The sequence below is a fragment of the Acanthochromis polyacanthus genome, chromosome 10 (genome assembly GCF_021347895.1).
Source record: "Acanthochromis polyacanthus isolate Apoly-LR-REF ecotype Palm Island chromosome 10, KAUST_Apoly_ChrSc, whole genome shotgun sequence".
Lineage (NCBI taxonomy): Eukaryota > Metazoa > Chordata > Actinopteri > Pomacentridae > Acanthochromis > Acanthochromis polyacanthus.
This window is the reverse complement of record NC_067122.1, coordinates 14,753,558-14,770,953: the sequence shown is the minus strand read 5'-3', so window position 1 is coordinate 14,770,953 and position 17,396 is coordinate 14,753,558. Positions and strand designations below refer to the sequence as shown.

Below are 17,396 nucleotides of genomic sequence, written 5' to 3'. Positions count from 1 at the left end.
GCCTGATAACGAGCTGATCATTTGAATCAGGTGTGTTGGAGCAGGGAAGTATCTAAACCATGCAGGACATGGGGTCCTGAGGAACAGGGTTGAGAACCACTGCTCTAGAGCAGAAGTATGAAAAGTATGGAAAGGTTTTCATGCAAGCTATAAAAGTCAACCTTTTGACTTTCATTGTGGGGCCAAATATGTAATTCACAGATTACCATTTGCCTATCACTACTTTTGTAACTTATATAAATAAATAGTATAGTACAGCGAAGACCAACAGAATTGATAAATAAGTGCAGATTTAAATGAATGAACCAACAAATGTATCAGAAAAATTACACAATTCAAAACTGTGCTGGTGATGTTGTTAAAAAGTAGGTACATAAGGCATGTGTTTATTATTATTAAAATTTTCAATGTTCTGAATGAAGCAAAATAAATTCAGTTTCAGTATTTTTTACTGGAGTCAGAAATCTCTGCAACTGCAACTCACAATTATGTTTATTGTCAATTAACCTTTGGATTATTTTCTTGTGGTCTTAAAAATGTCACAAAATCGTGGAAATTTCCATCTCAAGTTCAAAGAGTCCAAGGCTTTCCAAACATCCAAAAGTCAAAAGGTTTACTTTCAGACACGAAGAAAAACAACAAATATTCACATTTGAGAACCTGTGACCACTTGAATTCTTTAAATGATCTCTGTTGTTGATTTATTAACTCTTATGTTCAATATTTCAAAATTTGGCTAAGTAAAACTGTAATATAACTATAAAAATTATCCAAACTTGACCACACCAAATTTTCAAAAAGGGCCACAGAGTGACAACTGGCTCTTTGAGGAATGTTAAGTCCATAATTTCAAAGGCTGGTTACTGCTTGTTAGCTTTCGCTCAAACTGTTACTCACATCCTGTCCAGTTTCTATGCTAAATGGGGGAGAAGCAAAGACAAAATCCCTCCACTTGCATCGAGCACAAAAGGCATACAGAGATCCGTTGTGTGTCAGTTATGCCGTTTGTCCCCTCAGCCCCAGTGACCTTAATGGGCCCAGTTGTTTTGTGCCTACGTAGGGTCAGCAGTAGAGGTGGGCTTCGCTGTGATGTTGGGAATGGTGTCAAGCACTTCTTATCGTAGCGCGTAGTCAATATGCTGATACGAAGGAATGACCTTGATATGGACAGACTGAAGTTATATAACAAGATTACAACACAAAAATCCCGTAACTGCATCCAGCTTCGTCAAATTTAAGGTTAAGCTTGGATTGAATGAAATGCAAGAGTGCTAATAAAAAAAAACTATGTCTAGTCAGTCTCACCTCCAGTTCTTTATTTTAAGTACATCATTTACAGAAATATTGTGAATCTTAAAATTGATGGCATTTTGAACTGCAATAGGAATGATTTTCATACCTTCAGAGAGGAAAAAATAAAAACCAAGGCAATGAGCAGAATTTAAGACTTCAACTGTGTATTACAAATGGTATAATTCTAATTTAAAACAGGCAAAAAAGATCTTTTGGATTTGGTTATGATCTGGTTTCAAAGGAGGTAGCAGACGCCCAACAAATTCACTGTGAGATAACTGGAAGGAGAAAGAGGATAATTACCTTATTTTACTTTAGGATAAAAGGATGTCATGCGTACTTCTGCAAAAATTTACTGAAATGAGAAATGAATGAGGATTTATATGTTTTTTTTTCCTTCCAACAGAGCCTTCTGGCAACACGGCACCAAAACAAGATGTGGATATGTAATACTAGATGACGTATAATTAGTACAAAATCCTTTCAACAGTGCTCATTTGGTTTATCTTCCATAATCTTGACCAAACCAGACATGCTTGAAATTCATTAATTATCAGCCTCTCCTACCTACAGTATAAAAACAAATTAGAAAAACAAGCTACAAAGATTCTTTCATGAAAAACAGCATTCTCAAATCAACTTGGAGCATAAATGGTAAGTCACAGTAGAATAAAAACACAAACACATTTAACACAGTGTAGGGTTAAAATAAATAGGGGAACTGAATTGACTAGTGTGACAGCGAGCTGAGCTCATCAGAGTATCCACAGGTACGATTGTCCACAGTTATGTAGAGGATGTATGGACCAGGAGTTCTCAGTTTCACAGTAAGAGTGCAGAGGAGAAGGGGAGAGTAGTCAGTCAGCCAGCCGGAATGGACAGATGATGTATGTGAGGGGTATTATTATTACTAGGAGTGACTGTTTCCCTTCAAAATTTTAACTACTGCAATCCATAGAGGCGCACCGGGTTCCCTTTGCTGTGGCTTGGATCGAAGTAGAAGAAAATCTTAAGACTGCTTGACCTTGTTCTTTTCCTGATCATTAATGTGCTGTTCCTCTCTGCTGTCCTCTCTCTCCGGCCGGTCATCGCTCTGGCGGGCAATAAGCAGTCGGCAGGTGAGCAGAATACCGAAGACTAAAGCGTGGGCATACCGTTTCAGGGGGTCTCCCACTAGCTGGTGGAAGAACAGGACAGCCAGCATGACCAGCAGCAGCAAGAAGTTGGCCACGTCCTTCGGCCTGCCCGGCACGAGGGTGAGCACCACACCGCAGCCCACCTCCAGAGAGCCGATGATCTTACGGAGCAGGACTGAGCTGATCCCAATTTTTTTCAGGCCTGGCAATGCCTTAGCATAGCTCTTGTATGCCCTTTTCTGAAACAAGAAATACAGAGATCTTTTGAAAAACACAGGCCCACAAGCATCAGTGTGTATCTTTCAGTAAGGTCATTTCAGGGCCATTTAAGGTCAGCAAGGCAAGTGTTTAACATCCAAATGCATCTATAGTGTATCATCATCACAGCTGCACAATCCATCTTTAGCTTAGTGCTCCCTGGCTCAAGAAAACAGAAATGTATAGAAATTGGAAAAGAAAATGTCCTCGGAGTTTCCTAGTTTGGATTCATTAAATCTTAAGGCATACCATCCATCATCTTCACACAGGATATTTCAACATCAGCACCCGCAGGTGCATCTCTCAGAAATTGCTGGAATGCGCCGCCATTGCTCCTCAGCTGCTAAGTTGCTATTCTTCTGATGCGAAAAGCTGAGCAGCTACAACACATCTAACAAGCTGTCCCCTCAGAACTGCTCATTATCCCGCATATATGTCTGCATCTTTAAATTAGAGCACGTAATCTGAAAAGCCTGCCTTCATCCATTCATTATTCATCCCTGTTTCAACGTTTACTGTTCAATGGCAAACACATTTCCACTGTTTTATATATTCAGATTGAATAATGGATGTGCCCTGTGTTAATATTAAAAATATTTTATGTATAATATACTCGGCTAGCCTGTGTGCCAACTGTGTGCTTACATGCACTACAGCAGGGCTAAACATTTTATATAACATTACAGGATCCTCTGATGGGAGAATAATGCATCACCCAGCAGATTAGAGGAGCCAATCAGTATCGAATGCATTCATTTTCCGTATCTTTTACTATTTAGGTCAGCGTCTCCACACATTATTCGAGCCTGCAGGAACTGCAGCCAACGCAGAACAATGGCCTTTAGCCCCACAGCTGCGGACACTTGATGGGCAAGATTCAGCGCTACTCACCATTTCACTGTATGCGTCTTTGCTTAGCCTCGGAGTGAGCTTAATGGTCCCCATAAACACGAAAAATAAACCCAGAGCAAAAGAGAGAGCCACAATGGTAACTGTCCTTGGTGAGGCCATCTTTCTCCGCCGCGTTACCCACTGTCACTGAACTGAACGAAAGCGGGACTGTTTCCCGGCGAACATCCACCAGGGGGATGGGCTTGTGGGGGAACCACAAAAATGGCGACGTGGTTCCTCTCTACGCTGCATCAGGAGCAGGACAGGGCCGGTATCATCCACCACAACCTAAATTATAGTTAACATCACTTCAGTAGTGCAGAACATTGAACAACTGACAGCGCCAGAAGACTGTTTTTGCCGCTAAATTGTCTCTAACTTATAAAGGAGACCATTTTGTGAAGTACACTTTCTAGAATAGAGGATGTGACTTCGGTTGCCAAGCAACCAGGAAAGACACCAAGAAGTCACTGCGCCGAGGAAAAAAGTAGTCCCACACACACAACTACCTTAAAACCACAAATTTGACTTTTTTGCACTTTGTACATGTACTCATTAAACAAATCAAATAAAACATGTTAATTAAAGAGCTTAACAGGTGCTGGTAGGAGGAATTTGTTAAGTCTGGATAGATCAATGCTATCTGTTTCCACCTGTTTTCTGTCTTTATGCTAGGCTAAGCTCAGAGCAGCAGGTTAGTCAGCCATTTGTTACATTCAATGTAATCATGTCAGTAGCTATGTCTGACAATTTCAAATAGATTTTAAATCCTGATTTAAAAAAATAGAGTAGGGTATAGTGTCTAATACTACACTCCCTTTTCCCACTTTCCTGAAAGATGGATAGAAATTCTGCGCAGCAGTGGGAGCGAACCTAATCAGAAGGCAACGGTTTGTGAAATATTTTGTTGCAAAACGTATAAACCACTAGCGTATTTATGTACATTTTGTAAGTACAGTATGTATAAAACAAGCTAAACAAATTTCTTTTTAATTGTACTTTTGCATGAATTGACTGTAAATATAGTCAAGCAACTGAATAGCCTGTTAGCTAAATCATCATCCCACTCCCTAGCATACAGTCCAGTCTATCTGTAATTCACTGCAAAAGTTCAGATTGGTTCATTCCAGGTGAAATGACCACATATTCCTTGGGGGTGTTACCGCACCATTTTCAAATTAGTCCTAAATTTGTATGCCATTAGATAGTCACAAAAGTACTTTCTATGCAAAATTGTAGGCCTGTAGCTCGAATAGTTTCTGAGTTGTGGGGGTCTGAAATTTTCAGAATTTGGGCTATAAAAAGCCTCGCCAGCGTTTTTTTTGCATCTTTCAGTGGTTATTTCTCAGCCTCTAGACATACCAGAGAGCTGTGAGTTGGTAAACAAGGCCTCTGCGTGTAGCTAGTGCCCCACAAACATCCTCAGGTGTTTCCCTACACTCTGCAGGCCATGGGGGCTTGCTAAAAATGCTAAAAAATTAAGAGATACCTATTCACGAGTGGGGTTTGGGACCTTAAAAGTACTAGAAATACTGCACAGAAGTGTTCCAACACCCCTGGGTTCCATTCTACACAAACTTGTGTGATAACCTAGCAAACTGGAGCTTTCTAGGTACCTCAGTTTGGAAAATATGAGCTCCCAAAGTTAGACTACATTTTTAATTGGCTATTTTTGGTGGCAAAAATCTCAGTGTGGGACAGGTACCAGAGACCCCAAATTTTTCTACAAGACAGTTCCATCTGTCTTCTATCACTGTACAAAAAAGCAGCAGGGTTATATTTGTCATTACTGAGATATTCTTACTCAAAATGGCATGGGTAATGTCAAAATCGTTTTTTGCTTTAAATTGGGATACAAGTATTAGTAGTCATTCCAATGGTAGTATTATGTATGTTTTGTTCTTTCTGAAATGTTCTTTCTGAACTAATTTGAAAATGGTGTGGCAACCACCATCTGGTGAAACCACACGGAATGACCCGATTTTTCAACATAATCAAGCCAGATTTGAGTGTCACAAACACAGAGATCATAGACGTCCCTATAGGAATGAATGGAGTGCCAGTTGATTCCTATACAAACACAAGTATTTGGGAACAAGGCATAAGACTAGTACTTTTTGTGTCCACTTGGGTCCATGTTGCATAAATTTCTGGCCAAATCTATAATATTTTGTGTGGATCCCTCTGCAGACATCCACATGCAGCCCAAAATGTATCCATTCAAGACTACAAGGACAGCGGTGTACATATGTGGAGTATGTAGATGTGGATTTACTGCACATGTAAGCGATGCCCTGAAAGTGGATTAGAAAGTAAAACAATAACATCAATTTCACATCGGTTGTGCCTGCAGCTGTTTGTGTGATGACCCACAAGAGAGCATAATTAAAGCTTAACACTGGCTTGTGAGACATTTGAGGGCCCTGACCCAGATGGTGTTTGTGTTTGTCCTAAAAATATAAAACTACACCATTTATTCCTTCATTGTATACAGTTAGTAATCATTTTTTCAGCGGCTGAAGGAAGCGCTGAAAAGATATTAAAACATACGGTAACAGTTGGATATGTTTAAAATGAGAATTTACCCTGCTCACTTTAGACACACTCGCTCATCTAAGTCATTCATATAGCCATCAGAGCTCCTCAGGTCATACCTCATACTGTTTGATTAGTTTGATAGGTTTTTAATAGTATAGCAAACTTTGAACAAAAATCTTTTGTTTTTCAATGAAACATGTTAGGAGGATACTCCACAGATTCCATTTAAACATTAATATAAGCATATTGGACCGTTAGTGTATATGATGAAGATGTCATAAATTCACCAGTGAGCGGTACAGGCATCAACATAATGATTTATTACTACGGATTTACATGTAAAACTCATCATAATGACAGAATGTACTTTTATCCTATATTTGTCATCACTAAAGCTTATTACAACACAATCAATATTGGTAAAACTGCAAAATCTCTCTGCGAAAGCCAGAAACTGTAGCACTGAGATTGAAATCTGTTACGCCATCTGGTAAACTGTTTCTCCAGATACAATGCATTTTGCAGAACTGCATGAAGAATTATGAAATGACAGAAAAGCAGCACCTAAACGAAGCAGCTAACTTGTAGCTGCAGTATTTACAATAAACACGTAAAAGAAACCATGCAAGTATAGTGACAAAATGTTTATTGTACAATTTTCACATATCTGATCATCACTTCAGCAACGTCCCTGACTTTTTCCAGTACTGGAAAATGTCCAAACAATCATATAAAAAGAGCAGAGTTCAAAAATCATGACTCTGTTACATTCAAAACTGCATACATTTATACAAACAAAATCCCCTTTAACATTTTTGGCCAAGTGCAAAGTTCATCTTCATCTTTTTTAAAAACATTTTATGTTATTAATTTAACTTTTTTTAAAATGATTCAACAATTATTTAGACCCGCCCTTCACTACACATTGGAATCTGTAGTTTCACTCCAAATGCTCAGGGATCGGCCTACTATATAGGAAATTATACAGAAATATCAGTTTGTGAAGTGCTGTTGTGTGATGTAAACTCCCGCTGTACATCTTCACTCTCAGGGGGCAAAACACAACCAAGGATTTGTTCTCACTGCCTCTGATCCTGACGCTCCCTCAGAGCCTGGATCGCCTTTCGGTAAAGATCTGTCAAGAGACAGAGTCATTTTTTTCAATTGAATGTGTAATTTTATCACTGAACAGTCTGAAGTGTTACTGTGTTTAAATAATAGATGGGAGAGGATGAGGCTCACCAAAAGTTGCAGAAAGGTCCACCGGTTGAGAATAAGCTTCAGGCGCCTCCTCTGTGTTGATCTTGTTTTTTCTTTTTACCTTCGCAACTTTCTTCTTCTTCTTCTTCTTTTCCCCTTTGACTAGACAGAAGAAGACACAATAATTAGATTTTTATTTTCAAACAGATTACAAATTGCAATCTGTTATTAGCTGATGACAACCTTTCAGCGGCTTCTCATCATTGTCAAGGGATTCCGGCACATCCAGAGTCTCTTTTTTAACTTTAGTTTTGCGTTTCAGTTTGCCTTTTTTGGGCGGTATCAGGGCGCTGCTGGCTCTGTCTCTATGACCAGAGTTTTCTTGCTCTCCTTCATTGCTGTCACCCTCCTCTTCCTCTTCTTGTTCGTTGGCCTGTTCTTTATCTTTTTCACCTTCCTTGACCTTAACCTGCTTTTTCTTCTTCTTTGTCTTCAGCTTCTTTTTCAGCGTGGTGTCCTGAGGAAAAACTTTTATTTTAGTGTGACATAGATCTTTTAAACTTTTAACAAGGACACAAACTATAGAAATTCTGACTTCACTGTAGAAACCTCAGGAGAAATCAATGATATATCAGTTCTATTAAGTGTCCCGGTGTGCAATGACAGTGAAACTTCGTGCACAGTAGCAGGATCTCTGCTAACTGAAATGCAACCGTCATTTATACACTTTTGCTTTTTCTGAAAAAGCTGAATTGACATTACTGCTGAAAAGACACTGAGACACAGACCGAAGTTTGAACAGGAAGAGGGTACCATGTAAAGCTGCGTCTATTCATTTATTATCCAATTCAAGTCGATGCACAGCAATTTTGATGACTGATAACTCTCTGAACTAATTAATTTCATTTTCTCTAGTGTGAATTTATGTTGGTTTTAGGAACCCACTATGATTCAACAGAGTCTATTTAAGTTTTTAAGTCCAAATGTGAGACAGTTTAAGACATTTTTAATAGAGAAACATTTCCAGCAACCATCACTCCTGTGTTCTAATATATATATATATATATATATACACACACATATATATAGGTTTGACTAGTTCAACCCCACTGCAATCTACAAACTGTACAACTTTTTATTTTAAAGGATGCTAATGTTTTCCTGACCTTTTGCAGCATATTCCGGATGGGTTGCAACTTTCCCTCCCCTTTGGTCTTTTTCTCCTTGTCTTTGGGCCGATGAACCTGACGGAGGTCCGACTTGCTGGATCGAATTCTGGGGTGAGAAAATATTTGCTGTTAAAAGTTCAGTTCAAAGTAACTGATCCTTCTTGCTGAAGTTGCTGCCATCCTGTGCAATTTTTGAGTCCTCTAAATATTAAGGCTTCTCTTACCGTTCCACTTTGGTTTTTTTGCGCACTTTCTCTGTTTTTCCAATCTTCTCTCTCTCTTGGGGCTCCAGAGGCCTCTTGCTGTCCTGGGCTACTCGAGCACAGAGCTCTGGGTAATCCAGGCAAACAGCACGCAGCAACCAGCGAAGGCCTCGCAGAGTCTTTCTGTCTGACCAGCGTCGCAGGTCCATTAAGGCTGAACAAGGCTCCTGAGTGGACACCAAAAAAGGTACGTTTCTCTACAGGTGTCTTCTATTCTGTACTGCAGTTTTTCCTGCCATCCACATGTGATTTATATCTGATCAAGCTGAAGTAGTGACTTTTAGAATGATACTCACAATATGGCACAGAGAGCGGCTCTGGTTGACCAGCTTCTCTAGAGACAGGATCTCAATCAGTTCACTTCCCAGCAAAGCGTTCATTTTATCCTGTTTGTTGGCCAACCTGAAAGCACATTACAGTCAGCACACTGATCCTTTAACGAGTGATTTATGCATTTCCACGCATCAGCCAGCAGAGAGCACTGTTTACACTGCACATCATGCGAAATTCAGGAACAAAGCTGAGTGTAATTACACCAGTATGGGTTTTCCTGCCACTCTCGGTTGCTTCAGCAGGTCAGCGAGAACCTCCTTGACCTCCTTTATCCTCTGCCTGTCGCTGGAGTCCAGCACAAAGATGATGCCGTGGGCCTCTCCACAGAGCTCCCTCCAGGCTCCCCTCGACTCTGCTGATCCTCCAACATCCAGCAGCGTCACCAGGTAGTTCTCCACTCTCAGCTCATTTCTGATGCAGCCGTGGGTGGGCCCTGCGTCTACGCTGTGGGAGACTGGAGCAGGAAAACACAGGTGGATCACTTGTATCTCAGCAAAAAACACCTCAGATAAATCACTGTTAATGTCACTGATGCTTTACCTCTGAACATCCCTCTGATGGAGGACGTTTTTCCTGCTTTGTCAAGACCGACCACAAGAATGGTGACTTTCCTGCAGACAAGTAAACACACTAGATTATTTAAGCTAAAGTAGCATCATGTAGCTTTGACTGACAACTGTTTAGCAAATATCAGTGATCTGTATGTGACATGTAATCTGACTTAATACAAAACATCAAAAGAAGAAGAAAGTTAGAATATGATGTAGGTGCACAAAGCTTGTTCACTTTTCTTTTAGAGTTGGGAGTATTTTTATTTTACTAGTAAAATGTTGAGGAAGGAGATTTCGTTGTGTTTGCTGTTCCCAAAGTTGGGTTAGTTGGACAATATAAATTTGATCACTGCTCATTTTTGACTCAATATAATCCGAGATTTCAATCTCTTAATGAAAACTTGCATTATTTGTCGAATCAAGTCATCTCTTCTAGTCTCTTTAATGTAAATATATGAGTTTTGCTAATTTCCCAGCAATGTAACATAAATTGTGTCATTTTAATTTTCAGACTCCTTCAGGCTTAAAAAACACAAGTTCTTATAATATGAGGCACTTTGAAAATAACGAGTTGAATGAATGAACAGCTGAGAGTGAAATCAACTCAATGAGTTTATAGGAAACAAAACTAGAAGACTTCCCAGGATGCATTGTTCAGACTTAAGACTCCTCAGACTCAGACATGGTGGAAACCCGCTGTATGTGTTTAATACGAGGTAAATTACGTTGAGATTATTTGTCTTTTACAGTAATTAAAACAAGTGTAACCAGGACAAAGGTTAGTTCTGAATTTAGCCTCACAGATTGTCTTTGTACTGATTCTGGTAAATAAGTAAATGATGTTAAAGGCAGAAGAAACTTTCAAATTTAGAAAATGTAAAAGTAAAGCAAGTCTGTTTGTTTGACTGGTTGATGGAACTTAATGTCTTTAGTTTGTTGAACAATTTTGAACATTTAACTCAGCTAGTTTTACACTGGTAAGATGATTTTGAAGTAATTAATCAACCAAAGTGCAGCTGAGTCACAATTCAAAGCCAGCGCTGGAACTTAGCTGCTGAGATGAATTAAGTGAAAATGATTTACAGTGTACCTGATTGGCTCCTGTATTTTGGAGACCCAGCTGCAGCAGTTGCTCATCAGGTTGAACATGTTTACTTGAGGTGAGCAGGGTGTGCACAGTGGCCACCATCTTCTCTGGAACTGGTACCTGCAGACAGATGGTAAATCTCACTGTGACTCACGATCACAAATAAGACGAGCTGCTTGAGTCAGCGGGGGCCAAGTCCAGGTCCAACACAAAGATGCTTTACGTCTGTCTCCTGTGTGCTTAGCAGACGTTTGCAGATGGTCAATCCAGACAATGTGCTCGCTGCCAAGTGCCTCTCCACATCCTCAGCTCAATAAACGGTATTTTTATATACTGGATCCATGATTAGAAGTATTTATTTTAATGGCCCCATATTTTTCTCTCAGTAACAAGTATCAGTATTGTCTTGTATGGCTCAGATAATGTGTGAGTCACCTCGAAGCTTAATAGAATATGGAAACTATGACTACACTGCCTGATTGTAGCAACACACACACAGCAGGTGTGTCTGAGGTAGTCGGCCATGTGCTAAGAAAAAAAAAAAACGCTGGCAGATCTTCTGGTCCCTTCTCCAGTGCATCTGTTCAGGCTCTGTAATCTGCTAAAGCCAGTTTAGAATGGTCCTCTTTTGCCGTGTTGCTACAAGCTGACCCACATTTGTTTTGGCTCTAGAAGAGGTCATCACATTTACGCTACAGTGTAAGTAAGGACAGAGTTTTAACCATTTGGAGCAAGATAGTCTGCACGTTTTGTGAGAAATTCTGAATGTAAATGTTTCCTTATGCGGTGATCTAAAATATATACACGCATTTATATGTATATTGGAAAGTTTGTAAAACACAAAAAAAACATGAATTTTATAGTTTTACAAGATTTTTGTACAAATAGAGCAGTTAGTGAGATGTTTATCTTCTACAATTTTAATTCTGGTTCTTACTTTGTGAACATTGTAAACTTGTATATATGTCATTATTATTATTATCACTTTTATGATTAAAAACTAGAGAAAACCAGAAAAATAGAAATTTTTGCACAAAAATGCGCAAAAAATTGCAAATCAGTATAAAGAAAAGTTCAATATTCAGTAATAAAATCTTTTCAAAATCTGCATACAGAAATGATAAACCTCCACTAAACCAGCAGTTGATTATTTTGTATTTATCACTGAAAGAAATCAGCTATTTCCATTGTTGTTTCTATAATAACATCTGAAAACTCCAGCGCTGAACAGCATGCTGGTCGAAATACACACAGACAATAAGTAAACGTGGTAATTAAACATGGGTGGTCCACTGCAATGAATTGAAACAAAGTGTTTTAAATTCAGACTACTAGTATTTGATATGACGAGATCAATACACTGCACGCAAAAGATGCAAAATTTAAAAGTTTAAGCAGCATTTTGAAGTGTACTTACAGAAGCAGGTCTATATCCATGCATTTGTTTGGGTGCTCGTCTCTACTAACATCTTGTACCCACCAGCAACACAACTAATCAGGCTCACACTAAGCCTCTGGTCACCCCATGTGGGCGGTGCAGCCTGGGAAATGGTGAATTGGTATTTCCACCAATCCTGGAGTTCTCTGAGCTAACTCCTGACCTCATTGGATGGCTCTGTTCTTTAACTGGACCAAACAGGATGATTATATCCATGCAGGAGACCTAAATGTGTCAAGTGGTGTGATCTGTGACGCGCTGTGATCTCCTTTTCTTGTCGAAGTCAGAAAGTGACAACGCAGACCTTTTGTGCCGATTTAGGCTGCACAGCTTTAGACCCTCGGGGAGATGAAGACACAATACAACAACACAGTGATTATGTTTACAGGTATAACTGCAATTAAAGCTTATTATGGACCCATCATTTCTGACCAGATCCTTTTTGGACTGGATTAGATAGGAGAGATTATTAAATCCCAAATAACTATTTTATCCTGATGCGATATTGCTTCTTAGTGGATGTGTACTGTATTATTATATGCATGTATATTACATGAGTATGAGATTTTCTTTAGAAATTATGTCACTATTCTATCTTAGGATGCATTTTTAACATCTGGCCAGGGACAACAGGTGAAAATTGCTAACCAGAACTTATTTACACTTGTTTTCTATGCAAATTAATAAGCAGTGTTAAAAAACACACACAAATGCATCAAATATTATTCAGTGTGGCTAATTAAGAGGGGGAAAATGATGTGGTTTGATGATGAAAGTTTATTTTCAGCAAGACATTTGGTGCATAAAGATGGAGAATATAGATCAACATATTTATGTGTTTGTAAATATCAGTTTCCAGCTACTACACTGATACACTCAAGCATACACAAAGGATCAGCTCATCGTCTTACATAATGGCATTAATACAATAATCAAGCCTGTCCAGCACAATTTACAGTATAACATGAGCCACTAGATGGCCTCGTATTCACAGGTTCAGTTCTCACTCCCAGGGCCCGCTGTGCATCACACAGCTTGTCTGAATAATAAAATGTGTTTATGTTCTATTCCCTGACAAGATAAGATGAGTTTCCCTTGAAGCTAATCAGTTTATCTTTGCTGTATTTGCAGCGGATCTGCATCAATGACTGTTTTGTACCTTCATGTTTATGCAGGAAAATCTGAATAACACAGGCAGTGGGATATAGGCGCACAGAGCTTGTGCAGCTGTAATAAAATTATACGTGAATAAATGTTTAGTGACATCTTCAGTGGCATCTTTTGGAGACTCAGGCCAGCGGCTTCTGTGCAGGCCTTTATCTCATTATGTCATTAAACCAGTGTCCAATCAGGCGCTGGCCTCCTCTGCTGAGTAAACTCATCCCAGGCTCTGACCACAGCCCTGTGTCAGCTGACACCGACACACACACCGCATGTTCGGACGCACACATGTACACACTCGCAGAGCAAAAACAGCAGCGGTTGAGCGCCACACCCCTATCTGCTGCTCCTCTTCAATACATTGCAAACATGTGTCTGAGAACCCCCACCTGCTGAATTTGCAGTTTCTTTTTTACTCGTTTAAAGGTCAAAAATAGCTCGACATTGTGGGAAACACAATGTTGTTGCTTATGTGGGCTGATAAGATCGAAACCCCGCGTTTCTGTGTGATAAAAATGAAACTACAAGCAGCAGCGGGTTAATTTAGTTCAACATAAAGACTGAGAACAGCTTGTCTGGCTCCGTACAAATGGAAAACAAATCTGCCTGTAATGGTCACTACTTTAAACGTTCATATTTTGTTTGCTCAATCACACGAAATAGTGGAAAAAGACAGATTTGGGGCTATGTGCCGCACTGTTTATGATGTACAGCTTTGGACAGATGCAGGCTAATTGGATCTCCCTGTTTCCAGCCTTCATACTGAGCAACCAGCTGCAGGTTGTAGCTTCATATTCATTGCAGAGATAACAGCGGTATGTCAAACCACTCTTTCAAAACAGCTCAAATTAAAAGGGGAACATGTGGTTTGTTTCACTTTGGTGTACAGAATTCGAATGAGAGCAGCAGTGTGGCCCGACGCTGACCTGTCTGGCTGCTAACACAGCGCATAGGCCGAGCTCGCTGCTACGTAATGAGGTTTCTGTCTTCCACTTCTCCCTGTGCAGTCTGAAGTCACTGACCCAAGCTCCTGCTTCACCAAACACATGCATTAGTAATGACGAGCCTTCGCACATTGTGCCGACCCCCCTCACAATGCCAAGCTCGTGTCAGTGACTCACAGGAGATCTGATTAGACGTGAAGAAGTCGTCCCTGCTCATGTTGAAACTGGTCAAATTTACATGGAGCAACTTCCTTTGTTGTTTTGTAATTTAGGAGGAAATGAGAGCAGAGTTACATTCCACTATTGAAGACAAAGCTGCAGTCGTATTCACTGAATGCCACACAGATTATTTAACCCTCGTGTTGTCCTGGAGGTCAAAATTGACCCGGTTTAAAGTTTGAAAATGTGGGGAAAAAATACAGATTTTCACAGTGAAACTTCTGATGTCCACATTTTCAACATTTTTGGGAAATCTTTGAACATTTTTTGGTGGAAAAAGGAAATGTTAAAAATGTTTCCTAAGAACATTCACTAAAAAAATCAACCAAAATCCAGCGAAATTCGCTGGATTTTGGTTGATTTTTTAGTGACTGTTCTTCAAGAAAATATTAGAAGTTTTACTGATATAGATGTAATCACTTGACATATTTTTAGGATTTTTTTTGAAGATTTTTACTCATTTTTTGAAAATATTTACTAGAATTTTCTTACCAAGTTTGGGGGATTTTTTGAAAATATAACTTTTAAGGAATTATTGGAATTTTCTTCGTGAAAGTTTTGCAAATTTTCTGAAATTTGGGGGATTTTTTTTGTTGAATTTTTGGATTTTTTTCAGACAAGGTAACAATATTTTTTCATGCCCGTAAATGAGGACAACAGGATTATTTAAGGTAACGCACCACGCCAGCTCTGCCATTCTAACTTTGGGCATGCCACTACAGCCGGCGCCCTTCTCATGCCCCTTGACAACAGATAAACCTTGTTTGCTTAGGGAGCTGAGCAAACTGCTTCTGTTCACTCGTCCCACAGAATGTCAATGAGCGTGAAAAAAAAACCTGATACAATAATGAATTCTCTACATAAACGAGCAGGTTTTAAAGCTGATTCGGTGTGAGCGTGGCCTGCACCTGTTCATGCGGTTGCTCCACTGTCAGACCCTGCAGGTCCCGAGAACAAGGCCAGGTCCGCCCTGCTGGTGGAAACTAAAAATGGAAGTGCAGAGAAACTGATCTGTAAGCCCTCGCCCTCTGTAGTGCTTCCATTTGGGCGGGACACACACTGCATGCAGTGAAACTACAGTATGCTTCCCACTGTGTTTAATCAGATTTCTTCTTGGCACCGGTTAGCTGAAGTATAAAGATAATGAAACGTGAACATAAGCTGTGTTGGTGTTTCTCTCATTTCAATACACGTTTCTCTCAGATTATCAGGCAGTAGTGTCAAGTAACCAAGTGAATTTGTTATAATATTGTACTTCAGTATAGTAATACTAGGTTACTTGTAGGGGCAAATAGTGCATTGTTTACTCCACTACTTGTATCTGACAGTATAACTTACCAAAATAAAACACTGACAGAACTGAATACTTTTCAGCTTTAAGTACATTTAACTGATAATGCTTTTATGTGTTTTTGAATGGGACTTGTACTTGGTATATTGCTGCTTTTACCTATGTAGAAGACCCGAGTACTTCTACCACTTATTAGTAGTTATTCCAGATGAACTCTGACCTCCACCTCCAGTAGTAGCAGCTGTAGTAGTACTGCTAGTAGTAATACTCACGGTGACCTGAGCGACACACCACATGAAGCGCTGCTGAAAATAGCTCTGTGTATTTATGCTCCGATTGTAATTCCTGCTAATACACGTCAAGCCACTATTTCTGCTCCTGTTTCTATTGTTGGTCTCCCTTTTCTACATGCAGCTCAGTGTTTTTCTTTGTCTAATTTTGATTAATACTGTATATTTATATGCTGGCAGTTTGAAATATTGATAAGATGGTTGCATCTGTCCATGTGTTTATATTAGGTTTAATTCTTTCTAGGTTTGTAGTTATTACATCAGATTAGGTTAAATTCAACTTTATTGTTATTGCACAAGTGCTATGGCAATAAATAAATAAGAAATGTGGTTTGGCAACTAACCAGAAGTACAAAACAAGCAGTAGAAGTGTATTACGTGCACACAGTATGCTACAGTATGAACACACTAATGAATATAATAGCTGTAGACACTAAAACAATACAAAAGTGACACAGTTCACATTTCAGACCACATACTGTGAATAATTTGCACATTTTTGCACAATCTGTAGAGCTGCCTCACTTTTGTAGATACAGCTTTGATTTGTTACACTCGCTTTGTCAAAAAAGGTTGTTGCTAGAGGTACGGACCCGTACCCGTAGCCTGTGGACTACGGATACGGCACTTGCCATTTGCCAATCAGATACGCGAGATCTGGTCACGTGACTCCCGGTAGACGCTAGCTGTACGGACCCGTAGCATCGGTACGACAGGTACGGACCCTAAACCTGACCCTAACACTAACCCTAACCTTAACCTCTGCTTACCTTTCAACAGTTTGCAGTGGTTAGCAGCTTCTTGACTCGCGAGACTCGCGTACGGGTCCGTATCTGTCTGGCAAATGGAAAGTGCCGTACCCGTAGCCTGTGGGCTACGGATACGGACCCATATCCGTAGACACTACCGTCAAAAAATAACAATAATGGACTTTCTTCTTCTCTACATTTCTGTGCTTCTTTACTGTTACGCATCAAAAGGGCATCAGCTCTTTCCAAGAGCCATCACCCCCCTGAACTCTCACATGTAACAACACAGCCAACAATATAATGTAAAGTGTGTTATATATGTCTGTCTTTGCTGCTGCTGCTGCTCCATTCTACCTCAGTATTCACTCTGTGTTATGTATACTACCTCACATCTACTCACTCCATGCAATACACTCATACCAAAGTGCGCAACACACTTTTTACAGTGCAATACATTATTTTTTAGTACATTACACATATAAACATTATATTTATTTGTAGCATTGGTGACATTTATATTGTATATTTGTAAATAGAGACTATTTGCACTACTTTAAGATTTTGAAGCCTTTTATCTTGCACTTT

At 39.6% G+C, this 17,396-nt stretch overlaps 2 protein-coding genes across 2 annotated transcripts; both read right to left on the bottom strand.

Annotated features, from left to right (window-relative positions):
• Positions 1-1,295: 1,295 nt before the first annotated feature.
• tmem35 (transmembrane protein 35) lies at positions 1,296-3,956 on the bottom strand. The gene is made up of 2 exons (XM_022201783.2): positions 3,579-3,956; positions 1,296-2,668 (listed from the first exon to the last, which is right to left on the bottom strand). The coding sequence occupies exons 1-2, from the start codon at positions 3,696-3,698 to the stop codon at positions 2,303-2,305; spliced, it is 486 nt and encodes a 161-aa protein (XP_022057475.1). The 5' UTR covers positions 3,699-3,956; the 3' UTR covers positions 1,296-2,302.
• Positions 3,957-6,413: 2,457 nt separating this feature from the next.
• Positions 6,414-12,287, bottom strand: arl13a (ADP-ribosylation factor-like 13A). The gene is made up of 10 exons (XM_022201769.2): positions 12,137-12,287; positions 10,723-10,839; positions 9,622-9,692; positions 9,283-9,535; positions 9,045-9,150; positions 8,710-8,915; positions 8,483-8,591; positions 7,560-7,833; positions 7,359-7,478; positions 6,414-7,251 (listed from the first exon to the last, which is right to left on the bottom strand). Exons 1-10 carry the CDS (start codon positions 12,154-12,156, stop codon positions 7,196-7,198), a joined length of 1,332 nt encoding a protein of 443 aa, XP_022057461.1. The 5' UTR covers positions 12,157-12,287; the 3' UTR covers positions 6,414-7,195.
• Positions 12,288-17,396: the final 5,109 nt, after the last annotated feature.

Bases quoted from the DNA above. Each gene is read 5' to 3' on its own strand.
- tmem35 (XM_022201783.2), bottom strand. From the start codon at position 3,698: ATGGCCTCACCAAGGACAGTTACCATTGTGGCTCTCTCTTTTGCTCTG. The intron at 2,669-3,578 runs GTGAGTAGCGCT...TTCTTGTTTCAG, and splicing joins AAGACGCATACAGTGAAATG to AAAAGGGCATACAAGAGCTA.
- arl13a (XM_022201769.2), bottom strand. From the start codon at position 12,156: ATGGATATAGACCTGCTTCT. The intron at 10,840-12,136 runs GTAAGTACACTT...ATCTGTCTGCAG, and splicing joins ATGGATATAGACCTGCTTCT to GTACCAGTTCCAGAGAAGAT. The intron at 9,536-9,621 runs GTAAAGCATCAG...TTCCTGCTCCAG, and splicing joins CATCAGAGGGATGTTCAGAG to TCTCCCACAGCGTAGACGCA.